Source organism: Syngnathus typhle, linkage group LG10 (genome assembly GCF_033458585.1).
Source record: "Syngnathus typhle isolate RoL2023-S1 ecotype Sweden linkage group LG10, RoL_Styp_1.0, whole genome shotgun sequence".
Classification (NCBI taxonomy): Eukaryota; Metazoa; Chordata; class Actinopteri; order Syngnathiformes; family Syngnathidae; genus Syngnathus; species Syngnathus typhle.
Window position 1 is genome coordinate 5,367,923 of NC_083747.1, and position 27,897 is coordinate 5,395,819.

The following is a 27,897-nucleotide window of genomic DNA, read 5'->3' on the forward strand; positions in this document are numbered from 1 at the left end:
CAGGCTCCGGGCTGAATGAATTACACTCATCTGTTAGTATTCTGCCCAAGCGGTACAAAAGGTCAATGTCAAATGCACCTCATTTAAAAGTCAATAGCAACCATGCACATCATCTCCTGGGAATTCAGGCCGGGAACTCTCCAGACGGCATTGTGTATCATTCAGTTAGTAGAGGGCAACCAGAGAGCTTTTTTTAATCTTGACCTTCCAATAAAATATGCTCCCGATCCAGAATTACATGGTCTAAAATGGAGACATAAGCTCCCAACAAATCACAGATGGATTGAACCATCTCAGGCGAAAGGTTCAACAGGATAACATGAGCTTGTGATTTTTGTTATTTTTTAAATCTCAGGGAGGAAAAAAAAAAAAACAGTGCTGACCCCAACAAATTATGCAAAAATAGAAGCTTGAGTCTAATTAAAATATATAAAAAAAACATGGATGAATACAAACAAATTGTTTTCAACATGCAAAAATATTTCATCATAATACTTTAGGCAGAAATAATACTACCGGTATTTGCAGTTCCATTTGGTGTCACACTGAAAGCAGCAGAGCCACACCAGCTAAAATCCACTTAGCAGGAGGTTGTCTGTTTCGGAGGTAAAAAGTCCAAACATACGTGGATCCGCGATCTTTCGTGCGGTACACGGGACACTCATAAGTGTTTTTGAGCTCCTGCTCTTCCGCCGGTACGGCTCGTACATACAACACCGGCATGGGAGGGGTGAGATCCCTCAAAACTGCTTCTGCAATGACTCCCGACTGAGTATCCCAACGTGCTCCTGAAGCAACATGGGGCATGTTGAGTTTAATTGCTAATTGTAACTGTGTTTTAACTCAATTCTACCTTCGATGAAGAGGCCATGGATGTAGGCCCCTTCCCGTGGTGGATGTCCAAAATCGTCTTTTGTCTTCTTGGTCACATCAGCAGTCAACGTCATCTTATCCAGGGGCCACTGATTCTTACGAGCAATGCTCTGCAGAATGGCTGCCAAAAATCTGAATGTTGGAATTAACTAACTTCTCCATATGTATCTTAGTTCTTTTTTGAGAGCTCACCAGTGAGGAAAGCCTGTGGGTTGAAGAGGCCCGAGAGCCAAACAACAGCAGGTAGAACAAAGTCCTGTGTCCAGCTGTCCAGGTCACGACAGCTACACCTAATATCACTAAACCTAAAAAAAACAAAAATCAATGTGACTTTATTTGTGAATGGCCTGGCATTGCATCATCAACGTAAAGAAAAACTTGTTTACCATCGTGTTAGCGTTTTGGTGGAGGCATAAGCCAATCTGGCCCAGGAATCTGGCACGGCATCATTAAACAAAGCTGACTGCAGAGTCTCCATACCGGAAGAGACAGTGAGCTCTCCCTGTAAGCACACAATATGTAATATAACATAACATAACATAACATAACATAACATAACATAACATAACATAACATAACATAACATAACATAACATAACATACTGAATGATGCTGCATATACTCAAATACTGATGAGCAAAGAACCTACCTTCAGGCCAAGATCGAGTTCATCAAGGGACTTCCTCACTTCCCCCAGGAGGAGATTCATGCGTTCACATTCTTGTAAACACACTGAAATGTACGGGCTTCGCTCTGCTACCTTAACCAACATCTCTGCCATGTTGTACTGATCAGGAAGCTTGTCCAGAAGATCTTCAATCATAGCCTTAACCTGACAAAAACATGAAACTTCTTTGGGTGATTTAAGTGAACTAGTTTTAAAAATGTGAGTTGAGGTGGACGCACCTTCTCCTCTGTGGTCAAGACTGCCCCTTCTGCTCCGGAGGAGTCCTGAGGTTGCAGCACCAGCAGAGTCTTGAACAGGTTGTCCGAGGTGAGCGTGAGGCACTCGAGCTCTGCATTTGGATGCAGGCCGTACAAGGCGGGGTTCTCGGGTGGAAGGTGTTCATCGATATAGGCATGGTACCCGCTGTGGTCCATGAAGGGAGGAGCCATGAACCCAGGACACAGGAAGAGCTCCCCTTCAAACTGGCAAGTGAGAACAGAATATTTTTTTCACAGGAATGTCACACAGTATAGACAATAAAATTGCAGTTAAGCTTTGCATCCCAAGAGGGCACTATTTACCTTGACAACAAATGAAAAATAAAAGAAAAATCTTCACATACACAAAAAAAAAAACTCTCCCGCAATGTTACACAGATGCAAATTGAAAAGAAATGTCGTAGACTCACCATTTTGGGTTGCATAAACTCTTGCAGGTAGGCCTTACACAGCCTTCTGTCCCAGTTATTAGTAATGTGTCCACCATACATGATCTCCCCAAAGAGATAGCACAGATCCTCCCATGGCACCTGCATGGATTTGAGCATGAAAACATCAGAAAACAAAAAAAAGTTAGACAGCACACACGACTTCTTGACTTTTCCCCTTATACGAAGAACCGTATACGAGAGGTTAGAGCGGGAGATGATAACCTGCGATTCATAACAAATTACAAAAACTGGAGGTTCACAATCATTTGTACCTGTATTGTTTTGCAAATTGCTTCCTTCGTCAGCTCTAATTGCAGTGATCACTTATGTAGTGTTGTGAACTGTCACATCGGCTGCATGTAATTACATTTAGGACGATGCTTCATTGCTCTTCTAATGAATTCTCTGTATACGCACACGCGGTTTACTGTTTGGTTAACATAATGAAGGACATTCGTTTTTTGTTTTTTTTGGAGGACAGAACACCTTGGAGACGTGATTGGTTCTGACCGGGGTAATAGAAGCGCTAAGAGAAACACATTAGCAGCTGCAGAGTACTGCAGAGAATGGATTGTTTTTGTCGTCTCCAAATAAAGCTAAATTACAGGATGCTGATGGGGATCAAAGTATCCATCATGAGAGTGAAAATATTTAATAAATTAATCTGAATTACGGACTGATTCTTTATTTGGATGTTGATATGTTGTGTAAATATTTATATATTATATTAATTATTATAATTATTATATTAAATAATTATTATATTAATTATTTAATAAATTAGTCAGAATTAATGACGGATTTTTTGGGGGATGTAAGAATGTTGTGTACCGTAATTTTTGGACTATAAGCCGCACCGGACTATAAACCGCACCAGGGTTCATAATTTGAGAAAAAAGTAGCGGCTTATAGTCCGAAATTTACGGTAATCATTTGAATTTGTTATAAACAGGCATTTGTGACAAAAAATTAAAATACAGTGAAATATTCTTGAAATTACCTTGGTGTTGGATTCTAAGTAGTTGAACAAAATATTTGCTGAGATGGTAAGGTCCCCAGTGCTAAAGGGATACTTATGGTTCCAGCCTTGAGGGCCAAATCTTCTGCGCTCGGTGACACAAGCGTGAAAGAAGCAGAGGGAAAAGAACATGGAATTGAATTCCTGTTCTCTTGAGCACATTTCCAGAGTGTCCTATAAAAAAAAATAAAAATAAATATCCAATACTTGCTTGACTTGTTGTGACTATAATGCGGTTCTTCAATCTAAACCTACTTGAGTGAAGTTGTTCAGAGCTGCATGTAGACTGGGATTCATCCCAGTGGGAGGCTCGCTGGTGATTTTAATCGCATTCTCGAGAATGCCTCTGGGTATAACGTGCTGCTCGGGGCAGGGTGCTGGTTCCCCGGTGATGAACACTCTGAAACTGGGGTGACTATCCAGAGCCTCTCTTTCCAGTAGAGCTTCAAGAGTAGGAAGCCAGCGTGCTACCAGGTGAACATTCTAAGGAGCCACATTATGCATGAAATAAAGGATTATGGTGCTTTTAGGCCGAGTAATCTATACATTTCTTTTTTTTTTTTGTCAATTATGAGGAAAAGCCTCAGGGAATGTCTTAGCTGCCAGCTTCAACTATCAAAGGAGGCATTAACAGGGCTGATCTAGCCAATTATAGTTTTTATTGAACCAAATTGAGCCTATTTCCCACTCCAGAGGAGATAATATCATTACTTGCACAGGCTGAAAAAACATCTCGGGGCAACTACAAGAGCCAATGAGTGAAAAGGATATCTTACCTGCAGAATGACCCAATGTCCAAGTTTAGATGAATTCTCGAGCATCTTTTCAGCGACGTCTTCCTGCCCTTGTCCCAGTGAAACATTGTGCAGATTGCCCGATTCAATTGACATTCCCAGCGTCAATCCTATTCGAGAAAAATATTTAAACCTCTTTCTCCAGAACAAGAAATTGCACAAATTGGACTGGGGTCATACCTAGTTTCTCTACATCTTTGAGAGGATTGACACCAGGTGAGAGGATGAAAAACACAGGAGTTGAGGGGCTGCTACTTTCATACAACTTGTCAAATTCCAACCTTGCATTCTCTACATATTTTGCTCCCATGCAGTCCACCACAAAATTCCTGCCGGGAAACAAAAAATTATTATCATACTGTGGACCATCGGTGTCAAACTCGAGGACAGAGGGCCAGATACGGCCCGCCAGATCATTTTATTTGGCCCGCAAAGACAAATTCTGCATTGACTTCTTGTGTCAATACTGAATTAAAAATTGAGTTCACTTTTAAAAAATAGAGTTATTGCTCGCAATTTTTATTTCCATTCATTTTTTAAAATATTTTAACAATTTTTACTACTTTCTGATTTTCAAGCTATTTATTCATCAGTTTGTTGTGTCTTTGGCTTTGACAGTCATAATGGCTCTCAGAAGAAAACTATGACTACGATGCGGCTCGGGACAAAAATTAGTTTGAGACTGATAGCAACCATGACGACGCATGGTCTTGTATTCACCTTAGCATGTACATCACCCGGTCAGGGCGCAAAGCTCTCAGGATGATAAGCTTCTGAATGCAACTCTTATTTTTCCAGTCCTGAGGAAGTCTTTCTTTTTCCGGACAACTGGATTCAACAATCTTCCTCCAGCGCTTGTGTGAACTTTCAATGTCTCGGTCCAGTCCGTTAAACTTCTCCATTGAAGAAATAGTCTAAAGTCACACGAGTAGAATATTGAACACATGTTATCAACTTCAAATATGACAGCGTCCATATAAAAGTACCTTAATGGCTCCCCAGGCTTGTGGCGACAGGAAGGACACAGGGCTAACTTTGCTAACTTCCACGGGGAAACGCAGAAGAAAGTCAAACTCCTGTGCATCAATCAGGTTCTGCTTGAGCTGAATCTAGAGCCGAGAGTTTTTTTGTCTTATCAATCAATTTCAAAGCAAGTCAAACTTTCAAAACAACTCCTACATCCGATTACGAGTGTAAAATAGTGAGGTGAAAGACAGCCTTCAAAAGTCCGCAATTTATTTGATGGAGAAAAACAAAAGATAAGCCACAATGACAGATAATTCCATTATGCCACCAGAACCAACCCCCTTGTCAGAACCGACTGTCTGAACAGCAGCAGGTGAGCGAGGGCTGAGAGGTAATCAATAGTAGCGTATCGTCCTGCTGACTGCTTTTAATTGAAGTTAATGTGAGGGCAGAAACATATTTTGATTGATCAGGGTGACAGGACGCTCCACCTCCAAGGCGGCCCAAAGTCCCTCACCTGGAAGGCAGCGTGTGACAAGAAGGTTAACTTGTCTCTCTCAAACAGGCCCTGGCTGGTGTAGAGGAATACAGAATAGGTGATGGCCTCGGTGAGAGCGGCCACTCTGCTGCTCACGTCCTCCTCACATTCCACGTGCTCCATCGCTTTGCTAAATACCGAGATAAAACTCTGCGGAGACAGCAAACATTATTTTAGTGTTTGTGTATATTTAAAGGGAACTATACGGTTGGGGTAAAAACGTATAAAACAATAAGTATTTAAAAAGTCCTAGTTAATTAAAAATATGACTATTAATTGCATAATTGGTGGCCATGCACCATTGTTATCATACCTTGAGAGAAAACTGATACATGGGGTTAATCTTGTTGAGGTCATTGATGATGAAGAAGAGGAGTGATGCTCTCTCAGCAGCAGGGCGGTATATTTCCCGAGCCTCGTTGATCTTTGTCTCATTCTCTCGGGCCTCCACCACCTGTGTGTTCCAAACGCACGGAATGAGCTATGAGGCTCTCAGTCATGCTCCAAAAGACGTTCATTACACATATTCCAAACCGCATAGCAAGTTTGAGGAAAGATGAGTTGGAAAAACTTGAGTGAAATGCGATGAGTCGTACTTTGTCTTGAATTTGGGCAGCTGTGGTCTTGGTGATTTCAAGTTGCTCCACTAGAGAAATATCACCCAGGAAATTACCACAGGCTGAAGACAGGCGACTCAGCAGGTCATCCTCCAACCTTTTCAGCTCAATCTTAAAGTGGTTCTGCTGCCTGGTCAGATCCATCTTTAACCGGGCGTACAAGTTATTCCTGATTCTGATATCCTGGACTAAAGTCTCATGTGTAAATGTTTTACCTTCAGGTCTTCAAGGTCAGGTCTTTCCCGGGATACTACTTGTCCCAGCAGTTGCTCCTCCAGTCCAGTTGGAGTCACGGTGAAGTTGATGAGGGTTGTTTGAGCCTGGAGCTCAGGAGGAAAATGAGGATTGGCCAGTTTGGTGTGCAGAATAAGACGGAAGCTACTATTGTATTCACATTCCTTGCCGCCGATCTGAATGTACCTGGATGATGGACAAAAAACATTTTTAGCATTTCGTAAAACCAAACGGATTGTGTCAGAAAATCTAATCTGATCTAAAAATAGCTCACCAATGTTGTAGAATGTTTTTGAATAAAAGTATTTGCATCTATTTCCAACCTTGTTAACTAACTGTTGATAATTATTGTGAGAACTCACTGACACATAATGAGCGTCTTAAAATAAATGAATATCGTCAATCATTAATAACATAATTAAAAGCAAGTTGAGCAAATTTGTTGTTTCGACTACTCCGGAGCGATTTATAGTCGCAAAACGACAATAAATATAAAAGATTGCTTCCTCTATAGCCAATATTTATTTCTCCTTGCTTTTCAATTAAATTAGCACAGGCTTGACAAACCTGGTGGCTTTTCATTTTTCTCTAATTACCACTCGGATCGCGGGCAAGGCCACGGTTCTACAGCGCATGGTTCACGCGTCCTAATCGGGTTCAACTCTCTATCTTCACAAGGCAGAATTAATGTACTATTGATAGAACCATTACTCCACCAAATTAAAGTTTGCTGATGGATTGTCTTGTAGTCTTCCGTCAGCCATGAAAGGAATAATTAGTATTCATTACTTCACACTCTACAACATTCCAATTATTAATGAACTTCATCTGTGAAGCCCCACCAGATCCATCATGGTTGGCCCTGCTGCTTGTATTAATCATCGACAGAAACAAGTGTGCGGGTCATCTACAAGGGATAAACTGATAATCAGATTTAATGTGATGAATTGTCGTCTCGGGACAGACGGGACGTCAGAGGAAGATTTGAATTCATAGTCGGGGGCAAATCTGTATCTGTATCTACATACATCGTTTTGGCATGACTCAGTGTGAAGTAAAGTTATAAAGTTCTTTTAGTAACTTTAAGAAATGAATCTTTGCTTTTGAATGTCTTGAGCTGTTTGGTTTTAATTTATTTTTGATGTTGTGCTTCTGGTTGTGTGGGGAACATTGAGTTTCCTTGTGGATGAAATGTGCTACATAAATAAAATTGCCTCGCCTTAGTTGGGGATTTTTTATTTTTGAGTTTTGACTTTTTTTTTAAATGACCTTTTAGAGAAAGTTTGTTATTTTTATTTCTATGCTTTGTTTATGAGATTTAGTATTAGTTTTAGTTTTTTTTTTTATGGAGTATTTATCAAGTGCAATGTAAAGAAATAAAGTCACTAAGTATTGTGTAATAAAGCAGCGTAAACTGCAATTCTCGAATGACTTGTTGACCTTCCTTCTTCTGGACGTACATATAGCAATACAGAGAAAAAAAAAAACTTTAAAAGCTCATGTTTGACATTAGTTGACGAAGACGAAAACATAGGATATAACTGTAGTTATAGTTTTAGAAATGTAAACAATCATTTTAATTTTTATTTCATTTTGTTGACTATTTTCAATTTTTGTTAGAATTATTTTGTTAGTTTCTTTATTATAATCGTGGTGCATATTGTCACTGGATTTTGGAGGGGTCAAGTGAATCTTAAAATGAGTTTGTAACTGTGAATATGCTAACACACTTAGATCAAATTGATAAAATTGTGGAGTAGCAGACAATATGGAGGTCCGGAGTCAGATGTGGTTTGGAATTCCAGGACTAATGTCATTTTACAACCATAAAACCAGGCTTATTAGACCTCAATGAGATAACATCAAAAAAACTATTTTTAAAGCCAGTCCTCGATTCCAGATGGACAAATGTTCAACATGTAGCAAATCATTCTAAAATTGTTGAAGTCAAACCAAGTTTGTCATCATTATAGAGAGCCACAGCATTGAGTGTTTCCTGCTACCTCTTTCGGCGAGTCCTAATACATAACCATGAATGTTCTCCATTCGGCTTTTACACTGAGGCTCATCTGTTCAATATTCATCAGGCCTAAAGAATATGAACACACAAATATACATCTATCACCTGTCTAGAGGGATGGATCAATATGTTGCATTCATGGATTCAGAACACGCGCCGCACATTCATTAATAATCTGAAGAACGGGCAATGATAATGTGTTCCGTCATATCTTGCGGATGTTCCAGAGCTTAATGAGATTCAAGCATTTGGTGATCTTCAACCACAAACACAATGCTGATATGCCAATAGGCAAAATGATGATGGGTATGAATTATTTGATGTTTAATTATTTTTGACTAAGTTGTGATGTTGCAAAATAAATAAAAAATAAAAATAGAAAGTAAATCAATGAATAAATACTATTGAGTATGTATTATTTGATGTTTAATTATTTTTGACTGAGTTGTGATGTTGCAAAATAAATAAAAATAAAAGCTTAAGACTAACCGTCCTCTTTTGATGGTGTTTTTGCCCAAGAGAGGCTCCAAAACAGGGTCGAATTTTTCTGACACATTCTCAATAAGAACAGTTTCACCACAGGCTAGTGCCGCTTCAATTACATCAATGTACCTATGGAAGAGCAAAACAAAATGACCATTGCAGATGATCATTTTACCAGTAAAGAGAAATGTTGAGTCTAATACAGAAAAAATTCAGATTGATCACACCAGCTCTTCTTCTCACCCTTTCTCTCCCTGTTGCACCACCCTCAGCTCAGAGCCTTTCTGGCTTCGTATCCACTTGATGCCTTGCCGCTGTGGATCGACCATGAGTGGCCAGCGCTCGCTGGTGGTCAGGATGGCAGCGTTTTCCGTTGACATCCTATCACTTGGCAGACCCTGGTTATGCCAAGCAGCCACAGTGGCATCATCTGTAAGCATGAGGATGGGATCCAGGCCATCTGTCAGCGGCACAGAGACCTGCAACGGGAGCCAGGGATTGATGTGGCTGTGCGCTGGAAGCAGCAATGAGGCTTGTAAAGACAGGCTGCACCGCTACAGTGTGACACAGATGAAACTTAACCTTCTGAGATTGGAGAAACGGGATCCATTTTTCACTGTAGAGTTCAGCACGATACTGCATGGTGAAGTAACCCACGTAGGAGACAAATGCTGAAGTGAGGGCCACATCCCCGCACAGGGTTTTTTGTTGCTCCTTATACTGAACAAGCGTCCGTGACCAACGCTTCTTCTCCGACTAAAAGTCAAAAAGATATTACAAAATCTAATATTCATTTGATGGAGAGACAGGGCTGGTAAGGTAAAGAAAACTAAATCCGTTAAAACAGAGCTTAAAGTTTGATCTCATATTCACTTTGCATCACTTCAGCATTCATCTAAAGATTCAATACGACTGTGACAGCTCTACGGTGATAAATCACGCATGACATTTTCTTACAAGGGGCCGTGGATCTGAAATATGTCACATAATAAATTCTCAGACAGTTAAAAATCACTATAATTTTACTCTAATGTATTATGGATTGCCTGTAATATCACTCAGTCCGGGGTGAGACATTGCTAATTTCTAACAGATGTTGAGGCTTTGAGGTAAACTAATGATTAAATATAGACGGCCTGATTTATTAGTCGGAACACTATTGCTTCCAGGTCAATGCCATAAAGGCAAAACATTTATCTTGATCTGCTTAAAAGGCACGCTGTTCCGCACACATTTGTTTTCTGGGATGGAAAAAGTCGAACTTAAAAAATGACCATTTGAATGTTTTATCTTTTGATATAATAGTGTAGCACGGGTGTGGGTGGAGGGAGTTCAATAAAATATTAGAGAAATATTATTGTAACAGGAACATACTCAAATCCATACAAATATTCTCAACTCAAATATTGCCCAGTGCTGATAAATTCTCTGTGGTTGACTCCTGCTGTAAAATATCTCTTTTCTACAAATAACAGAACTTCTGCATTTCAGATTTTCTCCCCGATTACCTCTAAGCCCCTGACGAGTCGGTTAGCCAACTCTATGGTCTGGTTAGTGCGGGTTACATCTTGTTGACAGCTGATTTTTTCAGCTGTCGCACTTTCAAACTGAGCTGTGAGATTCTGCAGATTTGCATCCAAATCCTAGAGAGCAACAAAAAGGGGCAAACAAGATTAAAATATGACCACCAAAATAAGTAGTTTAATTATGAATATCAAAACATTTTTACTCACGATCAACTTCTTTTGGACAGCAAGCAGTTTACTTGTTGCATTTTCTAGTTCAGCATTAGCTTGAGCTAAAGCAAGCCTCTTTGGAATGACCTCACAATAAATCTGGAATAGCAAAAAGAAATAAAACACTTGATAACAAAAGCACTTAAGATGTGCAACAAACCTCATAATAGCGAACAATGTTGATTGTCCAGGCGCAAAGTCCTGCAGCGGCTGTAGATTTGGTCCTCACTTGATCCGGTTGGAAGTCTGACTTTTTAAGGTAACACTGTTTGACCACATTCAAGCAGGACTCGTGGATGTGCTCCTTGTCATATGAGACCAAGGCCTGCAGAAAATCATCCACCTGATACAACACACGGAAAAATGGATGCCAAATTAGATTTATAGCTTGAGCTGTCTGTAGATAAACATATATTTATTATATCAGATTAATTATATTAGTGACACTTTTTGAATGTATATACTCTATCGATATTTTCGCATTAAAATGTAAACACTATTAACCGGCCTAACCTTTTGTTTTGGCATTTTTCATTTTACCCAAAACCCAAGAAAAAGACTTGATGCTCCCTGGACAAACACTATATCCTGCTGTTACAACAAATTGTGAAAAGAGTAAGACCCATTCAATTTTAAGAGCTGTAAAATATGTCTGTGGTGGCTGTTGAGAGCCTGCCTCCTCCCCTAGTGTGTGAGCATATTCATGGAGCCATGCTGCTGTAATCTAAGTACGGGAGAGATGGCGAGTGGGGCCAGGGTCAAGGCCAGAAGAAAAATTAGATTGGCATTCATCAGGCAGATGTGACTGAAGCAATGACAGCTTAACCTTGCCCATGAAGGCCCGTGCCGCTTTCCAGCTCCGATCCTTAGGAACCCGGCCGCGTGGAGCTAGTAGAACCATCACGGCTGCCGCTACGTTGATGACTGCCGGGGGAGGGTTGGGGAAGGCCTTCAGTTCAGTAAGATTTACCTAAAAGGAGTTATAAATGTTTTACAGCTTGCAGAAGGACTCGGGATTTGACTGACTTTTTAACAGCGCCGAGCGAGTACCTTGTTGAGGGTGTTCAGCGCCGTGGTGGCGGCTGTCAGCAATGGCTCGGCTTTGGCAAGGTCTTGCTCACATTCCTGTTGTTTGATGGACACTTCTGCCTGAATGAGAGAAACCTAAACAAAGGATGAACTAGTGTAATCATGTTTGATTTGACTGGAAAAGAAAATAATATTTTTACCTTTTGAGCCTCAACATCAGCTGCCTCTTTTTTGCTGCTAACCTTCTCCGTCTGGAGTCCAATCTTTGTAATAAGAGCCTCAATATTTTGATTCTTAATGGTCAAATCAGATTCCTGATCTGCCAGTTTGGCTTTCAGGTCCTCAACCTAAAAGATAAACCACATTATTACACATGTTTTAAATTCAACGCAAGAAGTCAAATGAATTGGATCATAAATTAAAGATAATCCTAATTTCCATACCTTAATCATAACCATCCTCAAACGTCGGGGAAATGGTTTCACTTACCTGAGCAGCAGTGCTTTGGAGCTTTTGAAGGCCACTGTCAAGGCGGTTCATCTTGTGCTGGAGCTGGGCCCGAGACTTTTGCAGAAGGTTCCTGTACAGGGTGATTTGCTGGAGAAAGCTCTTGGGGGTGGTGTAATTGTGCCTCTTCTCATCGCGCTGGTATTTTTCACTTGCTTGGTTGACACTGGTATGAACGTAGGCCATGAAAAGACTGATGGATTCCTGGACAGCAGGCTGTAAAAATAAGCAGACAAGCAGAGGAGGAAAGAGGCTGAGCTGAATTGAGTAGAGTTTAACATCCGCAAGCTGATGGGGACTGAAATATTATCTTCATAAATTTTGAATTCATCTACAAGTTTTGCCATCTTACTAGGATGGCCCTGACTTACTCAATCTGAAATTTAGGTGTAGCGAGCAGAAAATGATTAGGCTTTGAAACGTCTGTAAGAATAATTTCAGAGGTATCAGAGATAGACAGTACTTGAAAAACAAGTAGCATGGTAAAACGAAACGTTTGGAATTGATCAATCTGTGCCCGTTTCATAACTATGCATTATTTTTTGTGTACCTACACATTTTAAATTTCAGTCAAGTTACTTTGATAAACGAGGCCACGGGTTTTTAAATACTATCTACAACGCTTGCGGAACTCCAATGTGACGAGGTATTCATCATATGTAAGATGCTCAATGACACGCGGGCTTCATTAATCACGCAGTTAGCGAGCGATCAATTCAAGCAAAACAAATGCGGCAAATTCAAAGATCACACCAAAGCCGTAACTCACAAAACATTCTTAACGATTATGGAGCATGTTGGGAATATGCTATTTATTTATTAATTAATTTGCGACATAATGTTTGTTGACAGAGAATCTTTGTTTATTTAAGAAGTGAACCGAGTGGCCATCGATTGACTTGAGTAACTAATAAAAAGTCTTGCACAACCAAATTACCGTATTGGCCCGAATATAAGACGACCCTGATTATAAGACGACCCCCTCTTTTTCAAGACTCGAGTTTGACTTTTTGAACACCAAATTTAATTTTTATACAGAAAATAATTACAGTACATCTGAAACAAATGATTCAATTCAAATCATGCAAAAACTGTCTATCACATCTTAATATCTGAACATTTAAATATGTAAACTAAAGTGCAATCACATTTGTAAATGAATGGCTTCTGTTTTTTTCCATTTTCTGTTATCTCTTCTCTTATTTTCTTCTCTTTTCTTTCTTACCGCTATTTTTTTCTTCGTGCTACCGCCATTTTTATTTTTCTTAAGACGACCCCCACTTTTTCAGTCTTATATTCAGGCCAATACGGTATTTAATTTCTTGTTTTTTAAAACCGTCAACAAACATTACACTACTGTACAGTGTCGCACAAGTCATCATGACGACTTATATAGGCGCTTTTATTTTTAGTCCCTGATCAACATACACGCCGGGGCAGATGCGCACGCTCACTTCAGTGGAAAGTAGCAATCTGGCACATGCTTACATGTGAGGACACTTGCGTGTGACAGCTGGGCCTATTTAGTGGGTTGTTACGTGCTTAATCACTCTTTGCTCATTAACATAAATGATCCTGGATCGTAAGCGCTTCACTGCTATGATGGAAAACAATGCGATGCGTGCACTCACTGTGCGTCTTCGGGGACGTGTTTGGTAATTTATCAGAACCTCAACATTGAACTAATGATGAGGGATCTATGAAAATGTTAATCCAGATGCACTGTAGTCATTAAAATAATTACTCGTGTCTGCGAAAATACAGAAAGTACTTTTGCATATTTGATAACATCTACCTTTCTGGCAGGGTATTAAAAAAAGTTAATAATACTGAGACTTATAAAGCGTTACCTCAATGTCATCAATCTCTTGGATAAATCTATAGCTGACTGACTGCAAAGCTTCCGAGCTCCATGGATGAAACCAGTCGATGGTGGTACACTGGATGAGAGCGGGGAATCGACGGGCCCTTCGTCGGAGCTCGCTTCCCACTGGGGACAAACACAACACCACCTAGAGAGAGAGAGTACAAAATGCACAAATTTGACATTACAATGAGCGTTAGTACTAGAAGAAAAATCAACATATACAGAATTATAACATCCAAAAGAAAAACAGATGACTGGCAGCCTCCTATCCGTCCCCGGATGCCTATTTGGCTCTCTTTGGCAAGCAGTCAGGCAGACACTTCAGCAGTTGGATGAAGCAGACGGTGCCACCACCAGAGACCCTGGCATGACCATTAGCTGGACCACAAATGTGTGGACCCGGACAAGTATTTCCTTCCTTTTAACCTCCCAGTTTGACTGGATCTGTTCATTTATGTCATCATGCCCTTAGACAGCAGGTGTGAATGGCTCAAACACAAAAACGTGTACCGTTTTATCCGGACTATAAGGCGCACCTAAAAACCTAAAATGTTCTCAAAAGCTGACAGTGCGCCTTATAGTCCGGTGCACCTTATACATGGACCAAATTCCTAAATTTAAACTGGCCCGAAGCATTGTGTTATGGAATCAATCATAAGTGGCCAGCTGAAGACTATGAATCATAAATCAAAAAGACTATGGCTCATTATTTTGTTATTATAAAGTAATTTGTTGCGTCTGAAGTTGAAATAAAAAAGATAAAATGGAGAATGATTTGGATTAAAAATCTGACATGATGCATTAATGGTGCGCCTGATAGTCCGGTGCGCCTTATATAAGGATAACGTTTTAAAATGGGCCATTCAGTGAAGGTGCGCCTTATAGTCCGGTGCGCCTTATAGTCCGGAAAATACGGTATGTAATACATTCTACGCTGTAATGGTGCATGCTAGTCTCGAGAGAAAAATAAAGTTAGGTATGGGAAAACTGAACCGTCAGTTGAAGCCGGACTCTGTCAGTAAAGAACCTCCAGCAGTTCTCCCTGTTGTCAAGCAGCCCAAGAGCTCGGACCTCCGTTTTCACACCGGACACAATCCCTTCAATTTCCTCCTCACTGAAGACTTCAGGAATTTCTCCTACAGGGAAATGCAGTCATTATTACAAACACATTTGATTCTGTACGAAACAAAAAAAACATGGCAGTACAAGAGCACTGAACAAGAATGAATGTAAATTAGGAATCAGACCTGATGACAGTAAGTCATTAACAACGACCAGAAATCGCTCATCGGGTATTTGTGCATCAGTCACAAGGAGAGCTACACGCTGATTCTTAACGCCGGTCTTTAAGAACAAACCCGCAAGATCCATCTGGACAAAACCACAAAAAAAAAATTATGTACAGATGCGATCAATCAATACACAACCCACATTATGACACCGGTAACTTTTAAGATGTTTTTTTAAAATGATTACAACCGCAAAATGTCATTAACAAGATATTGAAATATTTCCCACTGGCCTTTTATGATATTTGACAATTATTTCCTGCATCAACAGTGCAGCTCAAGGAAACGGAATTAAATCAATATCATGCATGCAACCACAGGGAATATTGATCTTTTTTATTAACTGTGGATGTTTTGTATAAAACCAATAAAATCCAAGACCGCAACTAGGGAAAAACATGATATTGTGAATTATCTTGCATCTGTGTTTACCTTGAAGTCCTGGATGCTGTAACCTTTGTGTAAAGTGCTTTGGAAGATTTCCACCGAGGAAATGTAAGCAGCCAGACGAGTGAGGCTCTGCTTCCCACTGCCCCCGACACCAATCAGTAAGCCGTGACTGCCGGGAGACTCCAAAATGCGACTAATGCGACAGCTGCCAACAACAAGACCTTTTTTTTTCTCTCATTTATTTGCATTACTTACATTTGGGGAAAATGCAAGTTTAAAAAAAAAAACCACCAATTCAATATATTCATCAATACTTACACATGTTGCATTGCGTCCTCAAACAGCACAAGATTCATAGCAGCATTAAGTTCATTGTAGCTGTCCAGAGCATCAGTGAGGATGGTTCTGAGCACAAACCAGTCCGTGACAGTCGTGTAAGACGATTCCTTGCCCGTTTGACCAAAGTGACAAAAGATTAAGGGTTGCTTGGTCAACTTTTCCTCCTCAAGTGCCTAGATCAAGAAAAACATCAATTGATTAAGTGTAGGGTGAACAACAACATTGTTGTTGTTTTTTTTCAGAAGCTGTATTGCACCTCAAAGCACTCATGCAGAGTTTCCATCTGGAGCTTCCGAAAGACCTGTACATCTTTGACATCTAAGAACCTGTCGGAATAGACTCTGCAGGACTCGTGGAGCCACAGAAGAGCAAGATCGGTGCTGTTTTGCACATTTTCCGGCTCAGCAAAGAGGATGCCCTGAGCCACACATAGCCAGATGAATAATTAGCGTCATTTACAGGCTAATTGTAGCAAATAGTTCCACTATTAGAATCCATATTACCTGAAAGATGTTCGACATATCTCTCATGTTGAATGTATAGTGAAATTTGATGGCTGTTGGTAGAAAGCTGAGCTCCATCTTGTGATGGAGCTTCACTGCAGCCTGAACTACAGATGTAACGCTTTTCTGAACCGGCAAACTGAAATGTTGCTGCGTTAGATGACAGCTCAAGATCTGTCCAAAGATGGACATCAGCGCCTCGGATGAAGGAAAGTTCACGGCAAATACGGAGAAATGTCTCTGTAGAAAGCAAATTGTACATTATCTTGTGAAACAATTCTAAATTTGTTGATATTTTAACATACCTGAAGTCTAGGGTTGATAGTGAAGCTCCCAGCGGTTGGGTTCATACAGGCAACATATTGCACGTTGTATATTTCTTTTAAGGACAACTTCTGTCTATCGTACCTATATCAGAAATGAATGAGAATGTAGAATTGAATGCAAATGTAAAAAATATAGTTTGGTACCAGTGCCCGTAATCCAGATGCTGCCTTATGAGGGTGTGCGGTTGCACTGTTCCATATGTGTCAACGGCGGGCATGTTGAGATCATCGATGAAGTACACCAGCCTTCTGCTGCCTGCAGGTGCGTAGCTCCTACCTGCTCTTTTTTCTAATTGACGCTCCAGGATCTCTACAAAACCAACAAAAAGTGATCAATCTTTTTTTTTTTTAACTGAACTCAACCCTTAAGACAAAGGTGTCAAACTCAAGGCCCGGGGGCCAGATACGGCCCGCCACATCATTTTATGTGGCCCACGAAGACAAATTGTGCATCAAATTCGTGTCATTACTAAAATTGCAAATTGTCTTCACTTTTAGTAATATTTATATTTTTTTAATTATTTGACCAGTTTTTACTTGACTGATTTGAAAACGATTTATTTGTCAGTTTGTAGCTTTTACTGTATATAATGAGGTGCTCATACATGTATTTTGGGTTGACAGTCATAATGGCCCTCCGAAAGAAGCTATGACTACAATGCGGCCCACGAAAAAAATGAGTTTGACCCCCCCTGCCTTAAAAGGTTGTAACTACCAGCAGATGTCGCTTCATCTTACTAAAAATCTACAACCAACTCACCCTGCAGTGCCAGGGAGGTTATATAGTAGTTGAAGGATATTTTTGTAGTCGTGAAACTCTCTGGCAAACCATCTAACTTGTTCCTGACAAGTGCAGTTTTCCCCACTCCAGCATTTCCTACAAGCATCAGCGGCTGTCTCCGCTCCAGCAACAAGTCCATGAAGTAACGAAGACGTAGAGTCTCTGCTGTGTGTACCAGAACAGCCTGCAATCATACAAACAGCAGGAGGACAAGGAACAGAAACATACATGGTTATTAAGGCTTTCTTTGGAGTGATTTATTGACAGACATGTGTTCAGTCAATTGTATGTGATTTATAATTTCTTGTATTTCACCAGTACTCCACAACTATTCTGTCATAATAGCATCATTTGCTGAGAACAAAACCTTGCTAATTATGGCCCAGCAAGACCCTTTGGAGCAGTCACAGCTGTATACAGGAGCAGAAAGAAAGACAAAAGTGCGTGGGTGATAGCTTGAGGCTTGTTGCTCGAGCCTTCATCCCCACACAGGCTGGTATGGGGTGCAGTAGATGGTAATCACACACAGTGGCAAGCCTCTCAAAAACTGGAACAACCCTGCCATAAACTCTCTGAGTGATTTGAGAATTTCTTATTATGTTCACCTAGGCGTGTATTCAATTTTAATGTTTTTATTGTTGATTCTTGGTTATTGGTCTTCAAATTTTTAATGATAATGTGTGTGACACGCTGTCAAACGTTTTTGGAATTAATCCAACCCTTCCAAGAAATTTTGGTCCATAATGAAAAAAAAATCTGCTCTCACTTGTAATGGTGTGCCAGTTTCCATTTCAAAAGGAGGCACAATGTCAGTCCAAGGAAGAAATCGTTTGGTTTGAGCATCAATGTAGAAGTCAAACACTGTTCCCTGTGTTGGAAGTTTCACCGTCTTCATTTCTTTGGTCCACCACTTACTGAACTCGACCCGGTAATCAAAGAGCTGGATAAGAAGAAAACAATTTTGGAATGTTATGCATACTCGCAAGGCACTGACCCAGTCTAAATTAAAGACTGTCAAGCTTTATTTTAGATGATTTAAATATTTCTTGAACCAAAGTATTAAAATGTAGCCATTATTTATATACGGCAGTACATTTTGTTTTAGCATCAAGACAACAAAAATATAAATGAGAGGAGGAGAAAACAGTATTAAATATAATAAATATATTATATTAAGAATATTTTATTCTATATATTATAAAAATATAAAATAAATATATTATCAAATATATCACATTTTAAAATATATAATATTTATAATATATTATAAAAATACAATCTGACACCCAACTCACCAAAGTACATGTTAGAGGGTGATTTTTATTTTTACACTCAAATATATGTATTTGAATGTAGGTACACACCTACATATATATGTTGAAGTGCCAAAAAAGAAAATGAATACCTGGTCTTGACACAAGGCCCCTCCAAAGGCCCAAATGCAAGCAAAAACAAAATAGGTCTCATAAAGCTCCCTTGGAGAGTCGGATGGAATATTTTCTGAGGTTAGAAGGCACTCCAGCAAAGTGCAGAGTGTCTGAACAAAAACAGAAATAAGTTCATATCGGGTCAGATGGAACTCACCGCTTGCTGTCTTGGTGTTGTACCTGCACGAGAGAGTTCTCAGGAATTGGAGTTATTGTCTTGAAGGTGTTTCTCATCTTGTCAAGACAACGCGGAACATATTTTTCAAACAGTATGGTTAAGTGAGCCCTTTCTGTTTGCCGCTGTCGTTGGTCAATCCAACTGGCAACGTATCTGGACAAAAAATATATATTATTAAGATGACGCAATTAAGATACCAACATTATCTTATATGTCACCATAGTTATAGAATGGAAAATAATTGTTGTTTGAGACTCACGGATTCCATCCCAGGTCTTGCTGGTTGATGTAGAGGATTCCTGCTCTGGACACAGTGGCAGGAGTGGCTGCTCTCAGGTGACTAATTTCAAAAACAAGCCTCATGGATGAGGTGAGTGGCACCCGCTCATTGCTAGCCAGAGTCAGCACCTGAAATATTGCATACAGCTTTATTGTGCCAGCTTTATAATGGTCAGCAAAACACAACTCAACCATCCATTCACATGATTCACTGGGCTGGGGGAAAAACATATCCCGCTCCAGAAAACGATGCCTGAAGGTGTAAGAAACAGCTCTTTCGATGTGTACCACCTTGGCTGCTTTGTGTTGTAAAAAAGTGTATGGGTGAACAGGAGGGAGGTACCTTGTTGTCATCCATCACCGTGTTGAGTGATTCAATCCACATCGGATCGATGTCTCCATCCAACACAATCCACTTAGGTCCGAGGTTGGACATGTTTGCTTGCTCTCGCATCAGCGATGAAAGCAAACCTTACATTGAGAAAGCAAGTAGGAAAGGAGATAGCAAGGTATTCCATTTTTGTTCACTTGTAGGTCTTTATTTATTTATTTATTATAAAGTTATTTATGTATTTATTTATTGAATATTTATAAAAAATGGTAATACCGTTAATTTTTCGTGAAAATCGGGGTTTGACTCGCCCAAATAAAAGCAAAGGACAAATAAAATAAAAATATATTAAGAAATCAATTTACAAATGGGTGAATTCAAGCATGTAGGGCTCCACTGTATTTCGATTTCAAATAATATATGCTTACCGTCTTTCCATTCTCGAGTTACAGGATGGATGAAGCCAAACAATTCATCTCTGTCAACTGCTTTTGGATTGAGGTCATTCCAGACAGGTTTCCGCTTCAGGTTTACGTACGTTTTATGGAGAACTCTCAATATCTAGTGAAAAGTGAGCACAATGTGTGACATGTTAAATAAACACCAGTGTACATTGATTTTCTTATTTCAGTTTTTTGAAAAGAATAAAATCATTATCTTACCGAGCTTTTCCCAGTTCCAGCATTTCCAACAACAAAGACAGAATGACGCACAGCCATAAGTTCCACCAACTGCATCACCTTAAAAAAAAAAAAAAAAAAAAAAAGATGACATTTTAGATAAATATGAATTATTATGAATTATTTTTTTTAGCTGTATGATGTCAAACCTTGAGAATGAAAGCATCCTCTGGCTGGAGTCGGAGAGAAACAGTGGTATTTCTGACTTCCTTTTCAAAGTCCCAGTCTCTTTCTCTCTCTACTTCCAGGCCAGGAAATAAATCTCGCAGCAATCCAAGGAAGATGGGAACATCATCAGTCACAATTTTGGGCATGTTGAAATCCCTCAGCGCCCGCATCAACACCTAAGAAACACAAATGACGATGCATCAAAATTTTTCAATTTATTCGGAGTAAAACCGAACGATATATATTTTGTACACATCAACCTGGATCTCATCTTTGCTGAAACTGATAATAAATGTGTTGATCCCACAGCGCCTTTACTAATATTTTTGCATCACCTGATCCTCAGGTCTTGTCTTGTCTCTTCTCCTGAGTGCACCAGCCACAACCAAAACAGACTTGACAGCTCGTAACCCCCAATCGTAGTGGTCCTATCAGATATAATGTAAGGTTGGTATTTAGATTAGGTATTTATTTAAAATAAAACTATTACAGTCCTACCTGCTTGGAAAGAAGCTCTTTGCACAGAGTGTAAAGAGAAGTAAACCTCCTGGCTAGAAGCTTGGCACCGCAGAAGCCTTCTGCCACCAACATGATCTCACAGATGAGCTCAATATCCGGTACCACCATTGCGCAGGGTCTACGGCAGCAATAAAGCATCCATTTACCCTAAAATTACTTAACGACTTGTTATGAAGGTGAAAATCCCCCACCTAAACAACGCTTTGAGGTTCTCAGGTAGTTCTGCCCTTCCTGCATAGCCTGGATTCATTGTAATGAAGATCCCCACAGAGGGCTTTAAAAGAATTTCTGTATTCAGGAAAAAGAATCTGAGGACATGGTGACCTGTTGTTAGTGCGGTAATATTCTCCTTGTCCAAAAGGCTTTATTAAAGTTCACCTCTGTACCTTTTCTTTTTAGCTCGGATGGCATCCTGGATCGTTTTCACCTGCACGGCAACCACAGACAAAACCTCCACAGAGATGCGATTGAATTCATCGAAGCAGCCCCATGCTCCAGTCTGGGCCAAACCTTTGTAGATGTTGCCTGTTGACTAAGAATAAAAACAACAATAATTGTATCACAATATATGAATATAAAGAGAAGTTGATGATTAACTCTCCAACCCTGTAGTCCATCTGCTCAGAACAGTTAAAGATGTAGACCATGACACCCATTGCTCGGCCGAGATCCTTTGTGGTTTCCGTTTTGCCAGTTCCAGCAGGACCTGCTGGTGCTCCACTCATGGTCAGGTGCAGTGACTGAGTCAGCGTGATGTAGCAACTAAGTTAATAAAAGCAATACACAGTACGTTGAGAGCTTTGAGGCATTTCTCGGAATGACAACAGCGTTCTTACCGATCTGTGAGGGGCGTGATGACAAGACGTGGAGTGTTTCCAAGATATTCGTAAAGGTACGGGAACTGGGCATCGCAAATGTTAATGAAACAGTGGCGCTGCTGCTCGTTCCAGCAATGTCGGAGATGGGAAAGCCACTGGAAGGCCTGTGAGGTGGTGACCTAGACGTACAGTTGACAACTTGACAAACTATGGTGTAGAAATGCAATTACGGCACAGTGACAAAGAAATATGACATTCGGACATTTTACTTTCATTAGTCAAATAAAATGAGCCAAACAACTGACTTCGGATTTCTAATTTGTCAGGCTGAGGTTTAAATTTGCTTGCTCTGTTGGTTGAATCTTGGATCGCTCACCTTTTGGGCAATCAAGCCGGCCACAACATCTCTCGCATGAACGTCGATGGTGCAAATAGTCATGATCTTCTGTCTGTTCTCTTGACTCAGCTCGCCCAACAGCAAATTAATCAGCACGTTTAGCTGAGCAACCTGCGAGAAATTGTAAAGAGCAACTTCAAACAACTTCAAAACCAAGTTGTTGAATCTGATACATTCACACATGCTCTTCACACCTGTTTTTTGTTGTAGTCTTTAAGAGCAGACTCAAATCCTTCTTCTAGTCGTTTGAAAACCAGCTCCACGTCGTTACTCCACCATATCTGTGATGCAGTCAGAGCAACTTGGGCCGGGAAGTCAAGAATCCACTGCTCTCTGGGCCTTTCCTCATACACCGACACAGCCTCAGACAGGTGACCCCGAACGGTTTCCCTCATGGACTCCTCCAGACAGGCAAGCCATCCCTCCACCTTGTACAAAACGTAGAACGATGAAATACCAGAAAACGATGAATGGTAATAAAAAATGCTAGCAATGTCTGTGTAACTTTAGTATTGACACATGAAGTCGATGTACAATTTGTTTTCGCGGGCCACATCAAATGATGTGGCGGGCCGTATCTGGCCCCCGGGCCTTGTGTTGGACACCTATGCTACGTTTAAAAAAATATATATAATAATTCTAATCTATTGTGAATATTTTATTGTAATATCTTACCACTCCATTACAGAAACATTCCTTCTGGAATGGTACGTACTCCCTTTCTTTGCTGTACATGCCCACAGCAAGTTTTGAGCGATTCTTGCAGAATTCCAGATCAGACATATTATCAAATAGTTTTGAGAGGTGGCATGTTACCTGAAAAACAATGCAAATTAGTCAAATTAGTTGTAATGAATGCAGAGTATTGCAATATGGTATTAAACAAGACAAAATCAAAAAGTTACATCTTTGGGGCGGCTTCCTTTCGAGAGAATATCCAACAAGTCTGCAGAAGATATAAAGTAGAACCTCGGAAATGCAAGTCTTTTGGTCTCCAGGTATTCAGCAAGAGCCTTTTCACATAAGGCCAGCCTGGCAAATCAGAGAATTTATGAATTATCTTAAAGCATTCATGTTCAAAACAAATAATAGAATGCACAGCGACCTTCTCTGAAGCTCTTCTAACATTTCAAAGAGTTTCGGTTTATTGGTGGCTTCAATCACATGTTTGGTTTTTGCACTGGCCAACATTAATTCCTGAAAAGGAAAACTGGATTCAATTTGAAGTCCCATTGATGCAAAAGTACAAATGCAAACCTGAAATTCAGCATCTATCATTTGGAATCGGTGTGCATCTGTTGGAAGTTGCTGGCAAATATCATCACAGCCTTTAAAGATACTCTCTAAATAGGCCCACGTCCTCTGCACCTCCATCCACACCATCAGCACTGCATCAGCCACTGTCAGCTGTCTCTGAAGCTCCACAACTTCAACCAGAAAGTGATGAATGTGCTTGCTTTGAAAGATGCCCTGGAGCTGAACCTTGAGGCCGGGCACAAAGAACAGGAAGAAATGGTCAAAGTGGCATCTTGATAAGCTCATCACATTCACCCGTTTTCATTTTCAAGCAATCTCATCAGCTCGCCACACTACAACAAACTGGGGGAGGGCTCGGATCTATTTAGACAAAGGCACTAAAGAAGTAAGACTTCTAATTGCTGGCTACAACCTCCCCCCCCCGATGCATCTGGTGTACATGTACAAAGACCGCCGGGGTGCAACAATGCCCCATGTGCAACAGCAGCTATAAATCTGAGAACTCAATAGGGACCTCTTCAGTCTCAGCTGTGCTGTTAGACAGTCAGACAGAGAGGCCCCACTCTGTATTCTCCGCCATTCAGCATTTAACTACCAATGCTTCAAACAGACAACTCATCTTGAGAACTAGTCCTTGTGTGCGGTGGCCATTTTGAAATGATAAGGTCACTCTCAGCAACGTACCTGATGTTCCTCAAGAGTCTCAATGAGCTCCTCATCACATTTAAGAAGAGGGATAGAGGTTTGGTAATGGTCTTCATATGAAAGCTCCATTGACGCCCATATTTGACTAATTTCACTCACAACCTGAAATGAAAGGCAAACATTTTACATACCGTAATTTTCGGACTATAAGACGCAGCGGACTATAAGCCGCGCCAGCTAAAACTCGTGATACCGGGTTCAAAATTTGCGAAAAAAGGCTTATAGTCCAAAATTTACGGTACACAAACTGCAGATTTGCCTAGTTAGTGAAGTTTGTTTTCTTGATATGATTGACCATCATGCATAAACAACTGAAGAACAACCTTCTCAATAGCCATTTCTTTCACTGCCTTATCCACGGTGTTACGAACTTCTTCCTCGTAAAGATGAAGTTGCAGAGCCAAGAGGTCTGCCAAGGTGGTACAATCGGTCACAGTGAAGTTCATCTGTATTAACAAAAATACTTTCATGACCCAAAAAAAATATATAATTTCCATGTAGCAAGACGATACACACCTGCATTGTCTTTATTAGTTGCACCCAGTGGCGCTCTCGTATCGCGAGGTTCTGTAGCTGGCTCACAGCTCGCAGTGACGTCAACAGGTTCTTCACCATAAGGTCCAAGCCGGAATACACGTTCCATACACGAGCCTCTTTGTCAAGCTTTCGCATATCCTACACAAACGTTACCGTCATTAGGCCAATGGACTAACCAAATTTACATTGGTGAGCTTGGCTTGGCGTGAACTGTTGGTGATCTCACCTTTGCAAAGCCCCTTAATTCTATATCCATCTGCTCTACGTTTATCTGCCTCCATTTGCTCTTTGTCCAGTGGTCCACGTTGGTCTGTATAGATAAAGACACATGCAAAGGGATCAATGAGCTTAATTGGGGCATTTAGTGTGCAAGACAATCAATGACCACACAGACAGCAGCAGGCTGCTCAGATTATTGAGGCTCTTTTCCATTTTCTTACTTTTCTTTCAACTTTCTAATATTTTACTAACCTGAACAAATATGACCATGTCCCACAGTTCTTTGAGAATAACGATCTCTCGTTTGCAGAGCTTCATGTCTTTATAGTCAGGGATTGTGACGTCGAATAAATTTGTTGACTCCTGCAAAGCTGACAACTCTTTGTCCATGTCTCGGATTGCTTCTTCAGACTATACAACAAAAGAGAATAGAAGAAAATAAATTCTAAATTCATGACCATAATTAGATGACAGTGTAACTCCTACTTTATCCAGATTAACGTAGGGATGAGATGTGTTGTAATTGAACGGTGCTGTTGCTCTGAAGTTGTCCCTGAATTGACTTTGTTTCACCTGAATTAAAATATATAAGTTTTATGACATAATTACATTCAAGTATAGTGGATTTTATGTATGGATAAACAGGCAACAGAAATGAGTTGCGACCTCAAATTCCAAGCAGTGTCTTCGTAAAACCATGGCTTCTTCATTTTGCATAGGGGCCATCTCATGCCTGACTTTTAAGGACATTTTTTTAGCCCCGTTCCATTTTTCAGGGAGTTCCTAACAAGTGTGAAAATTAAAAAGGTTTTACAATTCACAGGTGATAAGTAAAAACATTTTTTTCCATTACCTCCATCTGTAAATAGACTTTGTCCGGTATGGTCACTCCGTGCCGTTCTAGGAGGATTACCGTGTCTCTTAGAGGCTCAAACATCTTGTTGGTGACAACTTGTCTGTCTCTAATAGCGAGAAGGTGACTCATGACTTCCACCAGACTGTGATGGTCTCCTTTACGCACACACTTAGCAAGCCCTTCAACAGTAGTACGGACAAATCCTTGAAGGTCATCAAGACTGAAGGGAATAACATGAAACGTAAGAATGGCATTTTATCCTTTTTTCTTTTTGCAGCATCAATGATGACCTGTTTGTGACATATGTCAAGAGGTGCTCCTTAAAAAGCCAACTCCACTTCTTAATCGTGTTCAGAAGGCTGACTTTGAAGTTTTTGATGTCCACCCGAAACCATCCATCAAATACCCTGGAGTCTTCAAGTTTGCACGTTTCAGTGTACAATTCCTCGTAATAATCAATCTGTTAAGTCAAGACAAATATTTAAGAATGAAAATCTTACGTGCGAGTTTGGAACGGAAAACTTGAGGCGCCTTTCACCTGATCTTTGAAGTGATCAACGGTAGGAGGACTTTCTGGGAGAATATCAGCTCTGTGAGCTTCCACCTCTTCAGGTGTTAGCGCTCGTGCATATAGAAGGAACTGGCTGAGGAATTCTGCTCGGTCACCTTGCCACAAATGAGCGTAGCAATCAAACTGAGTCTGGTAAGATATGGCTTTGTTGAGGACGTTCTCAACTCTCTCCATCACTTCCTTGCGCAAATCCAACAGATCCAGCATGTCTTCCATTACATCCTGTAAAAGTTCAACCACATGACAATTAGAAAAATGTGGACTTTCTATTCCCTCAGATGTCATTACCTGATAGCTGTCCACGCTAACATCAGCAGACAACCTGTTAATATGTATTGACACCTTAAATATATCTCCAACCAGCCCTTCTACAAGCTCATAAAAGCCATCTCCTGCGTCTCTCTGCAGAGATGGGTGGAATATCATGCCCAAGTCAGTCAGCATCAACTGAGCCTCAAAAAGAGGAGCCTGCTTGTGATATGAGTCCATGTTGTCCACGAAGAACTGGAGAGAGTGGCCGATGTAGCCGAAGAGCCCTTCGACCACCATCTCGTCCACGTAGTCCATGTAAGACTGCCAAGCGTGTGAAGTTGGGTCTGCTTTGAAGAGCATCATGTTCTCCTAAATATTATCAGAAGTCGATTCCTTGGTTAGGTAAGTACACGTGGAAAATAGAGAATAGTATTATGATGTACCTCCACCAACTTGTGGATGGAGTCTCCATCTTGTTTTATGGAGCTATAAATCTTGCTAACACGTTCTCCCCTGTCTTCAAGATGTAGTAGGGAGATTTTCTTGTTGTCCTTTCTGCAAAACATAGTGTGCTTGCTCCAACTTTTCATCATCGATTGCACGGCATCACGATTGTCTTTTGCTCGACTGGCTCGGTCAACAAGGTCTTGGACCTGGTTTTTGATCAGGCATATGAAACCCCAGCAGTCCTGGTCTTGCCACGTCAAGTCGGTCTCGGCTCTTTTTAGTAGTTGGTCTGCTGAAGCCAGTTCATCTCTGATGAGCGGCAGCTCGATTTCCAGAATAGTTTGTTTGAGTTTGTTGTACCACTGCACAACTAGCTGCAGATTCATCACGTACTAAAACATAATCAGGTGATTAAATAATGAGAATTTCTTTTAAACAATGACAAAATACTAACAGCTAACCTTTGTGAAGAGGTCACGTTTCTCAAAAACAGTCATGGCTTCCACTGGAATGTTAATGTTGAGCGTTTGAATGTATTTCACATCTTTTAAGACTTCAGCTAGCTAAGGA

The 27,897-nt window shown here is 40.4% G+C and overlaps 1 protein-coding gene across 1 annotated transcript; it reads right to left on the reverse strand.

The window, feature by feature from the left end:
- Window positions 1-401: 401 nt before the first annotated feature.
- si:dkey-233k19.3 (dynein axonemal heavy chain 11) lies at window positions 402-27,897 on the reverse strand. The gene is made up of 70 exons (XM_061289486.1): window positions 27,789-27,897; window positions 27,324-27,719; window positions 26,917-27,249; window positions 26,596-26,850; window positions 26,348-26,517; window positions 26,055-26,277; window positions 25,868-25,984; window positions 25,688-25,774; window positions 25,454-25,612; window positions 25,209-25,292; window positions 24,962-25,120; window positions 24,769-24,891; window positions 24,425-24,547; window positions 23,741-23,965; window positions 23,589-23,680; window positions 23,389-23,515; window positions 23,159-23,299; window positions 22,678-22,911; window positions 22,463-22,594; window positions 22,105-22,265; window positions 21,874-22,030; window positions 21,655-21,800; window positions 21,460-21,576; window positions 21,248-21,386; window positions 21,085-21,177; window positions 20,731-20,925; window positions 20,564-20,641; window positions 20,330-20,462; window positions 19,914-20,041; window positions 19,551-19,699; window positions 19,294-19,444; window positions 19,092-19,223; window positions 18,453-18,626; window positions 17,666-17,870; window positions 17,050-17,215; window positions 16,885-16,987; window positions 16,580-16,819; window positions 16,333-16,494; window positions 16,056-16,249; window positions 15,780-15,942; window positions 15,306-15,429; window positions 15,052-15,194; window positions 14,042-14,203; window positions 12,174-12,407; window positions 11,885-12,031; window positions 11,706-11,819; window positions 11,482-11,625; window positions 10,816-10,998; window positions 10,653-10,754; window positions 10,428-10,562; window positions 9,502-9,675; window positions 9,163-9,398; window positions 8,926-9,048; window positions 6,398-6,602; window positions 6,162-6,326; window positions 5,879-6,019; window positions 5,545-5,715; window positions 5,048-5,170; window positions 4,782-4,975; window positions 4,242-4,390; window positions 4,044-4,171; window positions 3,523-3,750; window positions 3,250-3,441; window positions 2,229-2,348; window positions 1,780-2,022; window positions 1,523-1,705; window positions 1,260-1,375; window positions 1,066-1,178; window positions 854-994; window positions 402-788 (listed from the first exon to the last, which is right to left on the reverse strand). The coding sequence occupies exons 1-70, from the start codon at window positions 27,822-27,824 to the stop codon at window positions 541-543; spliced, it is 11,283 nt and encodes a 3,760-aa protein (XP_061145470.1). The 5' UTR covers window positions 27,825-27,897; the 3' UTR covers window positions 402-540.

What these genes read in the sequence shown, in the direction of transcription:
- si:dkey-233k19.3 (XM_061289486.1), bottom strand. Translation starts at nt 27,824, where the DNA reads ATGACTGTTTTTGAGAAACGTGACCTCTTCACAAAG. An exon ending in AACCTCCCTGGCACTGCAGG is followed by an intron (nt 17,216 to 17,665) that starts GTGAGTTGGTTG and finishes TTGGTTTTGTAG; the next exon opens with AGATCCTGGAGCGTCAATTA. An exon ending in GTGCAACAGGGAGAGAAAGG is followed by an intron (nt 9,049 to 9,162) that starts GTGAGAAGAAGA and finishes GCTCTTCCATAG; the next exon opens with GTACATTGATGTAATTGAAG.